At 41.3% G+C, this 15335-nt stretch overlaps 1 protein-coding gene across 1 annotated transcript in view; it reads right to left on the bottom strand.

The window, feature by feature from the left end:
* Nucleotides 1-15335, bottom strand: part of p2rx5.S (purinergic receptor P2X, ligand gated ion channel, 5 S homeolog) — a 34561-nt gene that overhangs the window by 11404 nt on the left and 7822 nt on the right. The window contains exons 3-9 of the mRNA XM_018248816.2: nt 15214-15285; nt 10690-10765; nt 8024-8117; nt 6299-6379; nt 4316-4451; nt 2802-2932; nt 576-669 (exon numbers count right to left, since the gene is read on the bottom strand). Of these exons, the coding sequence (XP_018104305.1) occupies nt 576-669; nt 2802-2932; nt 4316-4451; nt 6299-6379; nt 8024-8117; nt 10690-10765; nt 15214-15285 (684 nt within the window). The remainder of the gene's footprint in view (nt 1-575; nt 670-2801; nt 2933-4315; nt 4452-6298; nt 6380-8023; nt 8118-10689; nt 10766-15213; nt 15286-15335) is intronic.

Raw genomic sequence — 15335 nt, 5'->3', positions numbered from 1 at the left:
CAAAATGCAAAAGACTATGGGCAACAATTTTTTTTTGACCCGCAACAATTTTTTTTTCATTCATTGAAGTCTATGGGGCAATTTTTGAGGTGTAAACTCAAAATTTCGCTCATCACTAGTGGATATGGGTTTGGCACGGGTCCTACAATAGCAACATTATGGGTTAGGGTTGTGTGTGGGTAAAGGTAGTGTGGGTTAGGCTCGGGTTAAGTTTTTTTGACCCCCAAACCACTAAGGGGAAGAACCCCCCTCCTACCCACTGACCATCCCAGAATTCAGATATGTGAGTTAGGGAGCGGCAGCAAACACATATCCATAAGGGGTGTTTTCAGAGCTCATGCACTTCTTTCCGTATATATATATATACACACACACACACACACACTACAGTATTAGGGGGTTATGTAAAGAAAGGTGCACAACTTGCACTTGGTAACCCAATATAAACAAGTAGCATTAGAAAACAAACATCTGGGTAGTTGCTATACTGTAGGTTACTAGACCTGGTGCAGACTTCACAAATTGTATGTCCTGTGACACTGCCATCAGTAGATAACAAAGGGCATCGCTCATACCTTTCCAGTCACCATAATATCAAAGCGGATTCCGTAAGCTTTAAACATTGTTCTATAATCATTCCCCTTAGCGTCTCTGTAATATTTGGCAAACCTGTAATTAAAAGCAAAGGTAACAGTTAATTAAAGGAACATTAACACCAAAAACTGAAATTGTATTAAAGTGATTAAAATATAATGTACTGTTGCTCTGCACTGGTAAAAGTTGTGTGTTTGCTTCAGAAACACTACTAAAATGTATTTAAACAAGCTGCTGTGTAGCCATGGGGGCAGCCATTCAAGCACAGGATACACAGTAGATAACATATAAGTACTACTATAGTTTATATAAACAAGCTGCTGTGTAGCCATGGGGGCAGCCATTCAAGCACAGGATACACAGTAGATAACAGATAAGTACTACTATAGTTTACATAAACAAGCTGCTGTGTAGCCATGGGGGCAGCCATTCAAGCACAGGATACACAGTAGATAACAGATAAGTACTACTATAGTTTATATAAACAAGCTTCTGGTAGCCATGGGGCAGCCATTCAAGCTGTACAAAAGGAGAAAAGGCACAGGTTACATATCAGATATCAGATAAAATACCATTGTATTGGACAGTGCTTATTTTTTATGTGCTATGTAACTTGTGCCTTTTCTCCTTTTTTTACTGCTTGAATGGCTGCCCCCATGGCTACACAGCAGCTTGTTTATATAAACTATAGTAGTACTTATTTGTTATCTACTGTGTATCCTGTGCTTGAATGGCTGCCCCCATGGCTACACAGCAGCTTGTTTATATAAACTATAGTAGTACTTATCTGTTATCTACTGTGTATCCTGTGCTTGAATGGCTGCCCCCATGGCTACACAGCAGCTTGTTTATATAAACTATAATAGTACTTATCTGTTATCTACTGTGTATCCTGTGCTTGAATGGCTGCCCCCATGGCTACACAGCAGCTTGTTTATATAAACTATAGTAGTACTTATCTGTTATCTCCTGTGTTTCCTGTGCTTGAATGGCTGCCCCCATGGCTACACAGCAGCTTGTTTATATAAACTATAGTAGTACTTATCTGTTATCTACTGTGTATCCTGTGCTTGAATGACTGCCCCCATGGCTACACAGCAGCTTGTTTATATAAACTATAGTAGTACTTATCTGTTATCTACTGTGTATCCTGTGCTTGAATGGCTGCCCCCATGGCTACACAGCAGCTGTGTCTATATTTGGCATTGGTTGCCGTCTATGGAGATTTAGTGAACAGCAAAAGCACCAGCACCAGCAGTGGCGTAACTATAGAGGAAGCAGACCCCGCAGTTGCAGGGGGGCCGGAGGAAAAGGGGGGCCCTTTCTCTACAGTTAACAAGAACCCCCCTTCCCCAGACGCTCTCTTACCTGCGGGGGGAAGCAGAGACACGGGCAGAGAGTGGGTGGAGTCTGGGTGGGAAGCAGGCGGGATCAGGGTGGAGAGTGGGCAGAGTCAGGGCGGGAGGATGGGGATTGGAGTGAGCTGGGTCCCTTTGAAGATTTTTTTGCAGGGGGGCCCGGCGCACTCTAGTTACGCCACTGACCAACAAAGTGAGACTTTGACTACAAGGAGCCCCAGAAAAATAATTTTTCAACTCCCCCTCCCAGTCTTTTAGTTGCCATGAGAGTATTTAGTAGCCTAATAATAATTATGTGTTGGTCAAGAATTGCTCTGCATGGCACCCTTTAATTGTAGGGACTGTGGTCTGAAAGAAGCCCTGACTCCAACATGATAAACCCCACAGGCCCCTGTGGATTTAATAAAACAGCACTGGACTGGACTGAATGTAGTGAGTACCAAGGTCTATTCTTTTTTTCAGTGGGAAGAGATCGATGTTGACCATTTGTGGTACAATGTGAGGCAACCCCTATTGTTATATTACAAAGGACGAGTTAATAAAGGGATCCCCAACCATTTGAACCCGTGACCAACATTCAGAAGTAAAAGCAGTTGGGGAGCAACACAAAATGTTCTTGGGGTGCCAAATAAGGGCTGTGATTGGCCATTTGGTAGCCCCAGTGTGGATTGTCACCTACATTGAGACTCTGTTTGGCAGTGAACCTGGTTTTTATGCAACCAAAACTTGCCTCCAAGCCTGGAATTCAAAAATAATCACCTGCTTTGAGGCAACTGGGAGCAACATCCAAGGGGTTGGAGAGCAACATGTTACTCACGAGTTACTGGTTGGGGATCACTGAGTTAATACCTGAAGTTGTATCCGGAGGAGACTGATCTCTCCTTGTTATCCAGACGGGCGAAGGAATAATGCGGGTGACATTCTGACGCTGGCTTGTCGAGGTTACAGTTCCACTCTATCTGAATGCCAATTACTCCACCCTGATAATCATAACACAGTAACTACAAGGAGATGTTTAACCCAATGATGCACCACAATGTTTCCATTTGAGCAAATACTAAATCATTCACAAAAGATGGGCAGTCAAGTCAATATTGTAGTTGGGGGCAGAGCAGCAGTTCAGCTAACATGATATAATAATAATAATGCTGATCACTGTGTAGCTATTTGTGCCACATTATTACTGCCCCCCGTCCCATCACAACCACCACTGTGTAAAGCATAAAATGGGCTTAAAGGGATTCTGTCACGATTTTTATGGTGTAGTTTTTATTTCTAAATGACACTGTTTACACTGCAAATAATTCACTCTACAATATAAAATTTCATTCCTGAACCAGCAAGTGTATTTAGTTGTAATATTGGTGTGTAGGTGCATCTCAGCTCATTTTGCCTGGTCATGTGATTTCAGAAAGAGCCAGCACTTTAGGATGGAACTGCTTTCTGGCAGGCTGTTGTTTCTCCTACTCAATGTAACTGAATGTGTCTCAGTGGGACCTGGATTTTACTATTGAGTGTTGTTCTTAGATCTACCAGGCAGCTGTTATCTTTTGTTAGGGAGCTGCTATCTGGTTACCTTCCCATTGTTCTGATGCTGGGGGGGTGATATCACTTTTCAAAACGCATCAGTTAATAGTGCTGCTCCAGCAGAATTCTGCACTGAAGTTTGTTTCTCAAAAGAGCAAACAGATTTTTTTTTTATATTTAATTTTGAAATCTGACAAGGGGCTAGACATATTGTCAGTTTCCCAGCTGCCCCCAGTCATGTGACTTGTGCTCTGATAAACTTCAGTCACTCTTTACTGCTGTACTGCAAATTGGAGTGATATCACCCCCTCCCTCCCCCCCAGCAGCCAAACAACAGAACAATGGGAAGGTAACCAGATAGCAGCTCCCTAACACAAGATAACAGCTACCTGGTAGATCTAAGAACAACACTCAATAGTAAAATCCAGGTCCCACTGAGACACATTCAGTTACATTGAGAAGGATAAACAACAGCCTGCCAGAAAGCAGTTCCATCCTAAAGTGCTGGCTCTTTCTGAAATCACATGACCAGGCAAAATGACCTGAGATGCACCTACACACCAATATTACAACTAAATACACTTGCTGGTTCAGGAATGACATTTTATATTGTAGAGTGAATTATTTGCAGTGTAAACAGTGTCATTTAGAAATAAAAACTACACCATAAAAATCATAACAGAATCCCTTTAATATATATTTATATCTTGAAGAGTAGTTTTTCAGTGTCATTATCCCTTTAAGGAGGGTTAAGATATTGTACTCATGGAACTCGCTGCCCATTTATAGGGTGTATATTTTGCATGTAAAACATACAGTAAAAGTGGAAGGATAACCTCAATGGCCATGCTCTGGAACTCACTGCCGGCCCATGATACAATCTTTCCCAAGTGAAAAATGGGGCAGTAATGGTCATCCTTGCTGTAGCGGCAACTCTTTAGGTAGGACTCGTCAGTTTCTAGAATATTAGTCCTAGAAATGGAAAGGGCAGTTGTGAGGCATTTTGCAAGATAGAGGTTTTTATAATAAATTATACGCAATATATTTTGCATAGAGATTCACGAGACATAAAGCCTTGTTGTGATACTAGCTTTATCTTCTTCAACTACCCTTAAATAAACAGTGAGCTGTAAGATTATTTGCTTAAAGTATGTTCAGATCATTCGTTCTCTGCAAATTTCCTTTTATACAGTCTGTGTAAGTGGGTGCAGCCTTATTGCATCTTTAATCTGTAGCATTTTGCACAGAGTTCTATAAACCATCAAGTAGCCGCAAATAAATTGTATTGTTCGTATTAAATCTGAAGTCTAACCGTATGTTCTGGGGAATTATAAGTGGATTGGCTCTGTATTTATCTTGCTGTGTGTTCTAGTGAACACTGTATTCATCTAACTACAGGGTCGGACTGGGCCAGCGGGCAATTGGGAAAAAACCTGGTGGGCACCGCCAGCCCAGACACTAGTGATGTGTGGACCGGCCCGATACCCGGGTTTGGGCCAACTTCACACTCCTCTTCACATGTGGCTGGCGGGTGCGGGTTGAGCTCTTCTCCTGCTCTCCCCGCCACCGTCAAATGCCGGCGTCCGGCTTTATAGCCGCGGGCCTGCTCGTTCCGCCCCTTTTGTGACGTCATTGGCGGTTCTATAGAAGGAACTCAGAAGTCAGATGCGGATGGGCGCAGTCTGAGGGAGGGCGGCTTAGGGTCGGGTGCGGGTTGGGATAAACCAGACCCGCACATCACCACCAGACACCCTCCCAATGGCTGCCAGAGCAATCGCAACTTCCTGACCTCTCCCCAACGCATGCAGAAATAATGCGCTTGACAGAAGTACGTGCTGGCGTGGGGAAGGGGGACAGAGGGATATTGCAGGGGGGAGGGCCTGTGGGGGTGACAGAGGGGGGCTTGGGAGGGTGTACGGGTCCTTTACGTGACAGCTATTGTGGGCCCAGACCCCCCCCAGTTCAACGCTGCCTTACCATGTGTTTTTGGACATTATACAGTACATTGGATTGCCCCTGTATTTATCTTACTGTGTGTTCCGGGTGCATTATACATGGAATTGGCACATGTAGAATGTATTATAAATGAAGTAGGTACTGTACTTGCAGTTTGTTCTAGAGTATTATTAATGGAACCGACTATGAAGGAATTCGTATAGGAAACGTCTTTATTTAGCCTCACGAAACACAAAAATCACCCGTTACCTATGCCGGTATTTTCAATGTTTTCTGACTTTGCCTTTATTCCAGAAACTGCTACAAATAGAAAATTTATGTAAATTGCTAAAGTAATCATCATTAACAACGCTAACAGGTGATATCGGACAGATATGTAAGAGACGAGGTAGAGAAGCAGCACAATTAACTTGTTCAGTCTCAAGTCTGTAACCTAAACTAGAGTCCTGCGCGGAACCAATTTGTTAAATCCGACCCGCAACCCGGACCTGTAACCCGCATTCTTACCCGCGTGACCAGAAAAAAGAAGTAAAACTCACTATTGAGAAGACCCGCGACCCTACCCACAAACCCACAGAACCAACGACTCGCGTCTATACCCGAACCAAAAACTTCTATCCGAAACCTGCAGGTTACCCGCTTTTTTGCGTTTACCCAACCCGCTGCAGGACTCTAACCATAACTATATCTCCCATAGGCATTTCCAATTACATTTTACAATTCAGAGAGAACATGCAGTATAGCAAAAGAGAGTCTTCTAGGCATGTTTACATCTTGTCACTATATTTATGTCTCGTGCCTCTGCGTGCAGAATAGCCACAATAAAAAGGGAAATCCTGTATAGCAATGCTACAAACACTTACTTGGAGAAATCAAACTTTGGAAAGCGTATTGAGTTCTTAATGTAGACTGTGAAGTTTTCTGCTTTGCCCAGTAGGGGAATCCTGTAGATTAACAGGAAAAAGCAACACAGAAACACCTTAAACAAGAGAATCATGAAAATGAGTCATTAATTTAATTGACCTGTATTTCTATGGGGCACTTTTTAAAGGAAAACTAAATCCTAACTAAAGAAGTAGGTAGAAATGTTGTACATGAAGTTTTGGGCAGTAGCGTCACTTGAGGGGGGCGGGCCCTGGTGCGTGACGTGCAGCCGGGCCCGTCCCCCTCTGTTCGGCCGCATTTGGCCGTATTTGTCGGTGGAGCGTGAGCTGCCGGGGGCCCTGAGGGGGTGCGGGCCCTGGCCCGCTCGCACCCCCTGCTCCCCCGGTAGTTCCGCCACTGGTTTTGGGCTTCTGTACCAGCCCAAGGCAACCACAGGCCTTCGGTGTCTCCAAAGATGCCCCAGTAGCTTCCGATCTTCTTTTCTGCTGATTCACTGCACATGCTCTGTGCTGCTGTCACTTACTGAGCTTAGGGACCCACTCACAATATACAGTACACATAGAATAGAAATGTCACAATATAAGGCTGATTAGTAATTAATACACATAATTACTACATGGCAGCACAGAAACCAGTGCAATTAGCATCAGAATTGAATAATCAGCAAACCTGTAGCATCAGCTTATATTACAGCCAGGGAAGCTCATTTTCTGCTGGATAATTAGTGACGAGCCCTAAGCTTAGCTTCTCAACAGCCAATCAGAGCCCACTGAGCATGTGAGTGTCACAGACACTTTCCAAGATGGTGACCCCCTGTGACAAGTTTGAAGTCCTGGATCATTGCTGCTATTGACAAGCTGACACTTTAGCCTCGTGCAATAAGTTCACTATATAAAATATGGCATTTTTAGCCATATTCATTTTTAGGGTTTATTTCTCCTTTAAATGATCTGCAATATAGAGCAGCTGATATATGTTGGGAGCTGGCATATGTTCTTTCAAATGAAGACCTCCATTCCTTGATAGAGATTGACTACAGGAGGGATAAGCTGTAGCTCAAAATCCTTTGGAGAGATAATGATTGGACAGTAGTGATTTCTCCCGTTTCGATTTGCCGAAAAATTAGTGAATTTCCCGCAAAATTCACAAAACTGCGAAAAATTCACAAAAAAATTTTGAAACACAAAAATTGACGCCTGCGTCAATTTTAACGTTGGTGTTAAAAAAATGGCGCAGAGTAGTGTTGACACGAGGTGATTGTGACGCAATCGACTTTTAGGATGCGTGTCCAAAATGTTTTGACACCGGCCAAATTTTTGTGGGAGTTTCACAAAATGCGGAAATTCACCACAAATTCGCGCCAGGCAAATTTATTCGCCCATCACTGTTGTATTTTCGCCCATGCAATTGTGATAGACTTAGAAAGTTCCAAAATGATACTAAATTTTTCTGCATGAGCGTCTATTAAATAGTACACTATAGGACTTCATTAAAAATCTTGGTAGGCACATAAATATTTGCACATTATAATCCACATACAATTTTGCATGTTGAGCACATTTAAAGACTTTTAGTAAGGGTATAACTGATGGAGAATCCTTCTACAGTCACTGCAATGTACAAATACAGCCTGAATCTTTCAAGCATTGCCTCTCACATGAGTAAATGTTTGTATGTTATTAACAACAGCAGGGTGCACCTACTTTGGATTCTTCTTCTTCTCTATGGGACACCAAGCGAATATCTCACACGTTGCATTAACTGCTCCCGTCTTCAGGCAACGTCCAGTCTTTACACCTGAAAACAAATAAAGATGTCCGCATGCAAACGTTCCCAGTATAGAAGGAGTGTGTGCCAAAGCTTTGTACACTTCTTTGCTACACGTTAACCTAATTAAGATAATCTTCATCTATTCTTCAGTATATTGCCACATGCATTGAGAAGCATCTATACGTTCAGATTTATTACGTTTTAATTGATATTCAGTGGCGGATTCAGAGATCTTGGACTCTGAAGACATAAGCTCTATGTGCACCAGAATAGGAAATAAGCCTCCCAGTACAATTTATTAGTTACTACACACGTATGAAAGCTCCTTGCCAATTAAATTTAACACAAAGTCCCGCGTAGGTCCAATTTTTGAAACCCAGACCCATCCCGGAACCACATCCCGCATTTTTACATCCTTGAACCCACTATCCGACCTGCAATTGCCTTATCTGCAACCTGACCGCTATTAAACAGGAGGTGCTATTGCTGCAAAATGGAAATGGCATCCTCAGGAGTGGACGGGGTAGGAAAAATCTTTTAATGTGTAAAGGAGTAAAGCTTTTTATAGATAAGACCTGCAACCCAACCTAGAGTCCTGCGCAAAACCAATTTCTAAAACCAAAACCTGCAGCCCGCGACCTGAACCGCAACCCGCATATTTACCCACTTTGATCCGCGACCCAACCCGCAACTGCTTTATCCACAACCCGACCCTCAACCCGCCGACCACCATCAAACAGGAAGCGATGATGCTGCAAACCGGAAGTGACATCATCAAAAGTGGGCGGGGCAGAAACAAGTTTTGTAAAAGGAGTAAAATATAGACACTATTACATAAGATTTAAATGATTTAAATTTAGATGAGACCGCAAACCGGCCCTCAACTCACAGACCCGCATCTATACCCGCACCTGAAAATGCTCCCTTCATTCCGCAGGGTGCACGCTTTTTTTCTGGATAACCCGCTGCAGGACTCTAACCCAACCCACAGACCAGCAAACCCACATCTATGGCTGCATCCAAAATGCAGGTTGCTCCAATTTTTCCGGGAAACCCTTAGATACCTGGGTCACTGCAGACTCTACTATGCATGCTTCTAGAAAGGCGCACAAAGTACAGGTATGGGATCCATTATCCGGAAACCCGTTATCCAGAAATTATGGAAAGGCCGTCTCCCATAGACTCCATTATAATCAAATAATCCAGATTTTAAAAATTGATTCCCTTTTTCTGTGTAATAATAAAACAGTCGCTTGTACTTGATCCAAACTAAGATATAATTAATCCTTATTGGAAGCAAAACCAGCCTATTGGGTTTATTTAATGTTTACCTGATTTTTTTAGTAGACTTAAGGTATGAAGATCCAAATTATGAAAAGATCTGTTATCCAGACATCCCCAGGTCCCGAGCATTCTGGATAACAGGTCCCATATCTGTAGAACCATATGGGCTAGGCACTAGAGCTTAGGCCATTGTGCTTTAAGGGGGGGGGGCGTACACCCCTAAGGTCTCCTGCACTTTTGCATAACCTTCTATAAATAAGGGCTCATAAGTCATTCACTGGTCGGGGCCAATAAGTAATTTCAGTGTTGTATGTAAATTTGGCTCATTAAATAAATACAATATTGTCTTCAATTGCTCTGCTCTCCTATTTTCAGTTGCTGAGTTTTTGCACCTCTGCTAATCAGCGGCAGCCCATGTATCCCTTTGCATTGCAACCTTACAATCCAATACCATTTTTTTATTTGATTGCAGGCTGGCACAAACTGGACTTCACTCCAATAGATGATGCAGTTAAAAAGTGATTTATTTAAAGGAGAAGGAAAGCTACGGAGGCATTTTATTGCAAATAGATTAGCTGCAATAGTGCAAGCTAGAATGCTATATTTATTCTGCAGAATGCTTTACCATACCTGAGTAAAAAGCTCTAGACGCTCTCTGTTTGTTTAGGATAGCAGCTGCCATATAAGCTTGATGTGACATCACTTCCTGCCTGAGTCTCTCGCTGCTCACTTATAGCTCTGTGCTCAGATTACAGCAGAGAAGGGGGGAGGAGAGAGGAGCAAACTGAGCATGCTCAAGCCCAGGGCAAGGAGGATTAATATGAAAACAGGAAGTCTGATACAGAAGCCCATGAGTACACAATAGAAGGAAAGAAATGTGCTGTTTCTTTTGACAGAGGACTCAGAGCAGCATTACTTTGAGGGTTTACTGTTGTATTTATATAGAACTTTCTGATAAAGCTTACTTAATTTTAACCTTTCCTTCTCCTATTAGAGAAAAACATCTCTATATGTTATTTTGTATATGTTATATTTTTTTCTCTTAACACAGTAACATAGTAAATTAGGTTGTAAAAAGACACAAGTCCATAAAGTTCAACCTTTTAACGCTATATATAACCTGCCTGACTGCTAAATAAATCACTTTTTCACTGCATCAACTATTGGAGTAAAGTCCAGTTTGTGCCATTCTGCAATCAAATGAAAACGAAAAGGTCTGGGGCATGAGCTCCTGGACCCCCAAAAAGATTGGTAAGTTAAACCTGCTGAGATCAACACTGGATGCCTTCCTCACAAAAATCTATTAATCTAATACCATTGCCTGCAACAACGGGTTCTCCCTCTGGACAGTCACTGTTTTTCAAACATTCTGCATCAGGGATCCCGAAACTCTGTTGAAAAAAAATGAAAGAAATCAGCGCTTACTTTTTTGTTTTATGTAACACTGGGGAGTGATATGATAATTTGCAATTGGTTTTCATTTTTTTTTTATTATTTATTTAGCTTTTTATTCAGCAGCATCTCCAGTTTGAAATTTCAAATAATCCTAGCAACTATGCATTGATTTAAATGACAGACTGGAACATGAATAGGAGAGGAACTAAATAGAAAGATAAGGAATAAAAAGTATCAATAACAATTAGGGATGCACCGAATCCAGGATTTGGTTCGGGATTTGGCCAGGAATTGGCCTTTTTCAGCAGGATTCAGCTGAATCCTTCTGCCTGGCCGAACCAACTCCTAATTTACATATGCAAATTAGGGTCAGGGAAGGTAATCACGTGACTTTTTGTCAAAAAACAAGGAATTAAAAAATGTTTTCCCCTTCCCACCCCTAATTTCCAAATGAAAAATAATCTTTCTTTTCGGGGTTTTGGCCGAATCCAAAATAGTGGATTTGGTGCATCCCTAATAACAATACATTTTGTAGCCTTTCAGAGCATTTGTTGTTTAAATGGGGTCAATGACCTCCGTTTGAAAGCTGAAGAGAGTAAGAAGAAAAAGTTTTTTTTCATTAATTTAGATACGATAAAAAATTAATAATTGACCAATTGAAAAGTTGCTTAGAATTGGCCATTCTATAACATTCTAACTTGAAGGTGAGCCACCTCTTTAACTCAACTTTATGTGACCAGTTCTTGGAAGGGTTTTTTTTTTCCAATAATGAATTATTAATGCACTTTTAAATATAGCAAGAACCAGACTGTAAACCAGATCTGCTGGGCATGGCTCATAACACAAGTTGTTGACCCTCTGACCTACAAATATTATATTTCACCAGTACCGCAGTGCCATGTGTCTAATTAATAAGATTGGATCCTATTGAGTTTGGGAAATGCGTTCCGTAGAATTGAGAGCTCTCTTTGCAGCCAGTGAAAACTGATCAGTGATATCACCTGAATACTAATCGACTCAATTGTGGCAAACACATTAAAAATAATCAGAAAACGAGAGAGCATCATTTAGCTCCATGTCAGAGACATGCCCAATAAGGAGGTTATTGTGATCTTCAAGCTAAAGAAGATAAATAACTAAGTCATGTACCTCCAGCCCTTACTGTCTCACTGTTATATGCCCAGTATCTACCAACAGCCAATAGCTGAATATCTACTTACTAGGGGTACAACAGGATAAACCAAAGCAGCTTCTAGTGGAAGGTTATTCCACATCTCTACAATAGTTGGGTCAGCTGAAAAAGCCTTAGTAAATTATTTTGGGTAATTTACAGCCTTGGCCGTCATAAGGTTGAAAGAATCTCTACACATTATTAATACAACCCAGGATTAAATTTAAAAGTCCCCAAAACCCATAGCCCATTTTAAAAGAGAAGGAAAGGTATAATCACTGCCAAAATGTGTCACTCCCCAGGTATAATAATTGCTCACCTAAGACCCTGGGTTGGTGGCTCTATTTCCTTGAAAGCTGCACCAGCCCCAGGCACTTCTGTAGGAGTTTATCTGTCGTCTTCTTCTTCCCCATCTTTTTTCTTCTTTTCAAAACTGGTCTGGGGGTGCGTGTGCATTATGGTGAAATTCTGAACTTAGTAGCAAAATTCCAGGGGGTGAAGAGAAGAATGAAGAAGTAGAGGAATATCACAACTTGGTTCTTCTCCAGAGGTACCCTGGGCTGGTGCAGTTTTCAATGAAAAGAAGTACCAGCCTTGAGTCTGTTGTAAGAGATTATAATCACTGGGTGGGGGGATGTCTGACATTTGCCACCCACCAGTCATTATACCTTTCCATCGTGTGTAAGGATTGCCCTTTTGTCTGTAATAATAAAACATTACCTTTTACTTGATACCAACTAAGATACAGTCAAATGAAAAAGTTTGGGAACCCCTCTTAATTCTTTGGAGTTTTGTTTATCATTGGCTGAGCTTTCAAAGTAGCAACTTTCTTTTAATATATAACTTGCCTTATGGAAACAGTAGTTTATTGGATTAATAGAAAATATGCATCATAACTAAATTAGACAGGGGCATAAATATGGGCACCCCAACAGAGATATTATATCAATACTCAGTTGAGCTCCTTTTGACCATTCCTCCATACAAAATCTCTCCAGTTCAGTTAAATTTGATGGCTGCTGAGCATGGACAGTCTGCTTCAAATCATCCCATAGATTTTCCATGATATTCAAGTCTGGGGACTGTGACGGCCATTCCAGAATATTGTACTTGTCCCTCTGCATAAATGTCTTTGTAGATTTCCAATTATGTTTAGGGTCATTGTCTTGTTGGAATATCCAACCCCTGCAGCGTAACTTCAACTTTGTGACTGATGCTTGAACATTACCCTGAATAATTTGTTGATATTGGGTTGAATTCATCCGACCCTGGACTTTAACAAGGGCCCCAGTCCCTGAACTAGCCACACAGCCCCTGAACTAGTCACACAGCCCCTGAACTAGCCACACAGCCCCACAGCATGATGGGACCTCCACCAAATGTCACAGTAGGTAGCAGGTGTTTTTCTTGGAATGCCGTGTTCTTCTTCCGCCATGCAAAGCACTTTTTGTTATGACCAAATAATTAAATTTTTGTCTTATCAGTCCAAAGGACTTTGTTCCAAAATGACTGTGTCTTGTCTAAATGAGCTTTTACATACAACAAGCGACTGTGTTTGTGTGAGTGCAGAAAGGGCTTCTTTCTCATCCCCCTGCCATACACATGTTCTTTGTGCAAATTGTGCTGAATTGTAGAACGATGTACAGATACACCTGCATCTGCAGCAAGATGTTCTTGCAGGTCTTTGGAGGTGATCTTTGGGTTGTCTGTAACCATTCTCACAATCCTCTCCTGTATTTTTCTTGGCCTGCCAGACCTGGGTTTTACAGCAACTGTGCCTGTGGCCTTCAATTTCCTGATTACATTCCTCACTTTTTGTAGGCTCTCCCTAAACCATGATACTGAACAATCTTTGTTTTCAGATCTTTTGAGAGTTGCTTTGAGGATCCCATGCTGTCACTCTTCAGAGGAGAGACAAACAGAAGCACAACTTGCAATTGGTCACCTTAAATACTTTTTCTCATAATTGGACACACCTGCCTATGAAGTTCAAGGCTTATAGAACTAATCCAACCAATTTGGTGTTGCCAGTAATCAGTATTGAGCAGTTCCATGCATTCAAATTACAAGGGCACCCAAATTCCTGCACAGCCAGTTTTTCACATTTGATTTAATTTCAAACAACTGAATACTGCTTCACTAACAATCTTTGTTCAGAAAACCCCCCAGTACTCAGATGTTCCTGGGAAATGAAAGACCATTGTTATCTTTTTTGTTGAAAGTGGAATAAATTATTATGCAGGCTGAGAGGGGTTCCCAAACTTTTTCATATGACTGTATAATTAATCCATATTGGAAGCAAAAGTAGCCTATTGGGTTTATTTCCTGTAAAATTATTATACTTAAAGGGATACTGTCATGAGAAAAAAAATTTTTTTTCAAAATGAATCAGTTAATAGTGCTGCTCCAGCAGAATTCTGCACTGAAATCCATTTCTCAAAAGAGCAAACAGATTTTTTTTCTATTCAATTTTGAAATCTGACATGGGGCTAGACATATTGTCAGTTTCCCAGCTGCCCCTGGTCATGTGACTTGTGCTCTGATAAACTTCAATCACTCTTTACTGCTGTACTGCAAGTTGGAGTGATATCACCCCCTCCCTTCCCCCCCCCAGCAGCCAAACAACAGAACAATGGGAAGGTAACCAGATAACAGCTCCCTAACACAAGATAACAGCTGCCTGGTAGATCTAAGAACAACACTCAATAGTAAAATCCAGGTCCCACTGAGACACATTCCGTTACATTAAGAAGGAAAAACAGCAGCCTGCCAGAAAGCATTTCTCTCCTAAAGTGCAGGCACAAGTCACATGACCAGGGGCAGCTGGGAAATTGACAAAATGTCTAGCCCCATGTCAGATTTCAAAATTGAATATAAAAAAAAATCTGTTTGCTCTTTTGAGAAATGGATTTCAGTGCAGAATTCTGCTGGAGTAACACTATTAACTAATGCGTTTTGAAAAAAAACATGTTTTCCGATGACAGGATCCCTTTAAGGTATAGGGATGCCTTATCTTGAAACCCCCAGGTATAAAGCTTTCTGAAAATAGACCACATACTTGTGCAACAAAATAACAGACCAATTGAATGTATTATAAATCTACCCCTACAAAAGCTAAATTGCTTTTCTATATACTGACATTCCAGATTGATTGTATGGCACGTTTGCTATTCCAGATCCAGGTCCTAAAATATCTTCTTTCTAATAAATTCAAGACAAGTCGCGTGTTGTTTTTAACAAGTCCGTTTAAAGTAAGTAATTTAATTTTCTTACCTCGGGACACGTACCCTGTCTCTGGTTAGGAGTGACAATCAAATTTGTAACTACGAAAAATACATTTTCACCCTGGGAAGAAGATTAAAAAAAAAAAAACAATGAATGAACTTTCTTATATT

Source organism: Xenopus laevis, chromosome 2S, assembly GCF_017654675.1.
Source record: "Xenopus laevis strain J_2021 chromosome 2S, Xenopus_laevis_v10.1, whole genome shotgun sequence".
Taxonomy (NCBI): Eukaryota; Metazoa; Chordata; class Amphibia; order Anura; family Pipidae; genus Xenopus; species Xenopus laevis.
The sequence above is the reverse complement of the archived record's forward strand: the minus strand, read 5'-3'. Positions and strand labels throughout refer to the sequence as shown.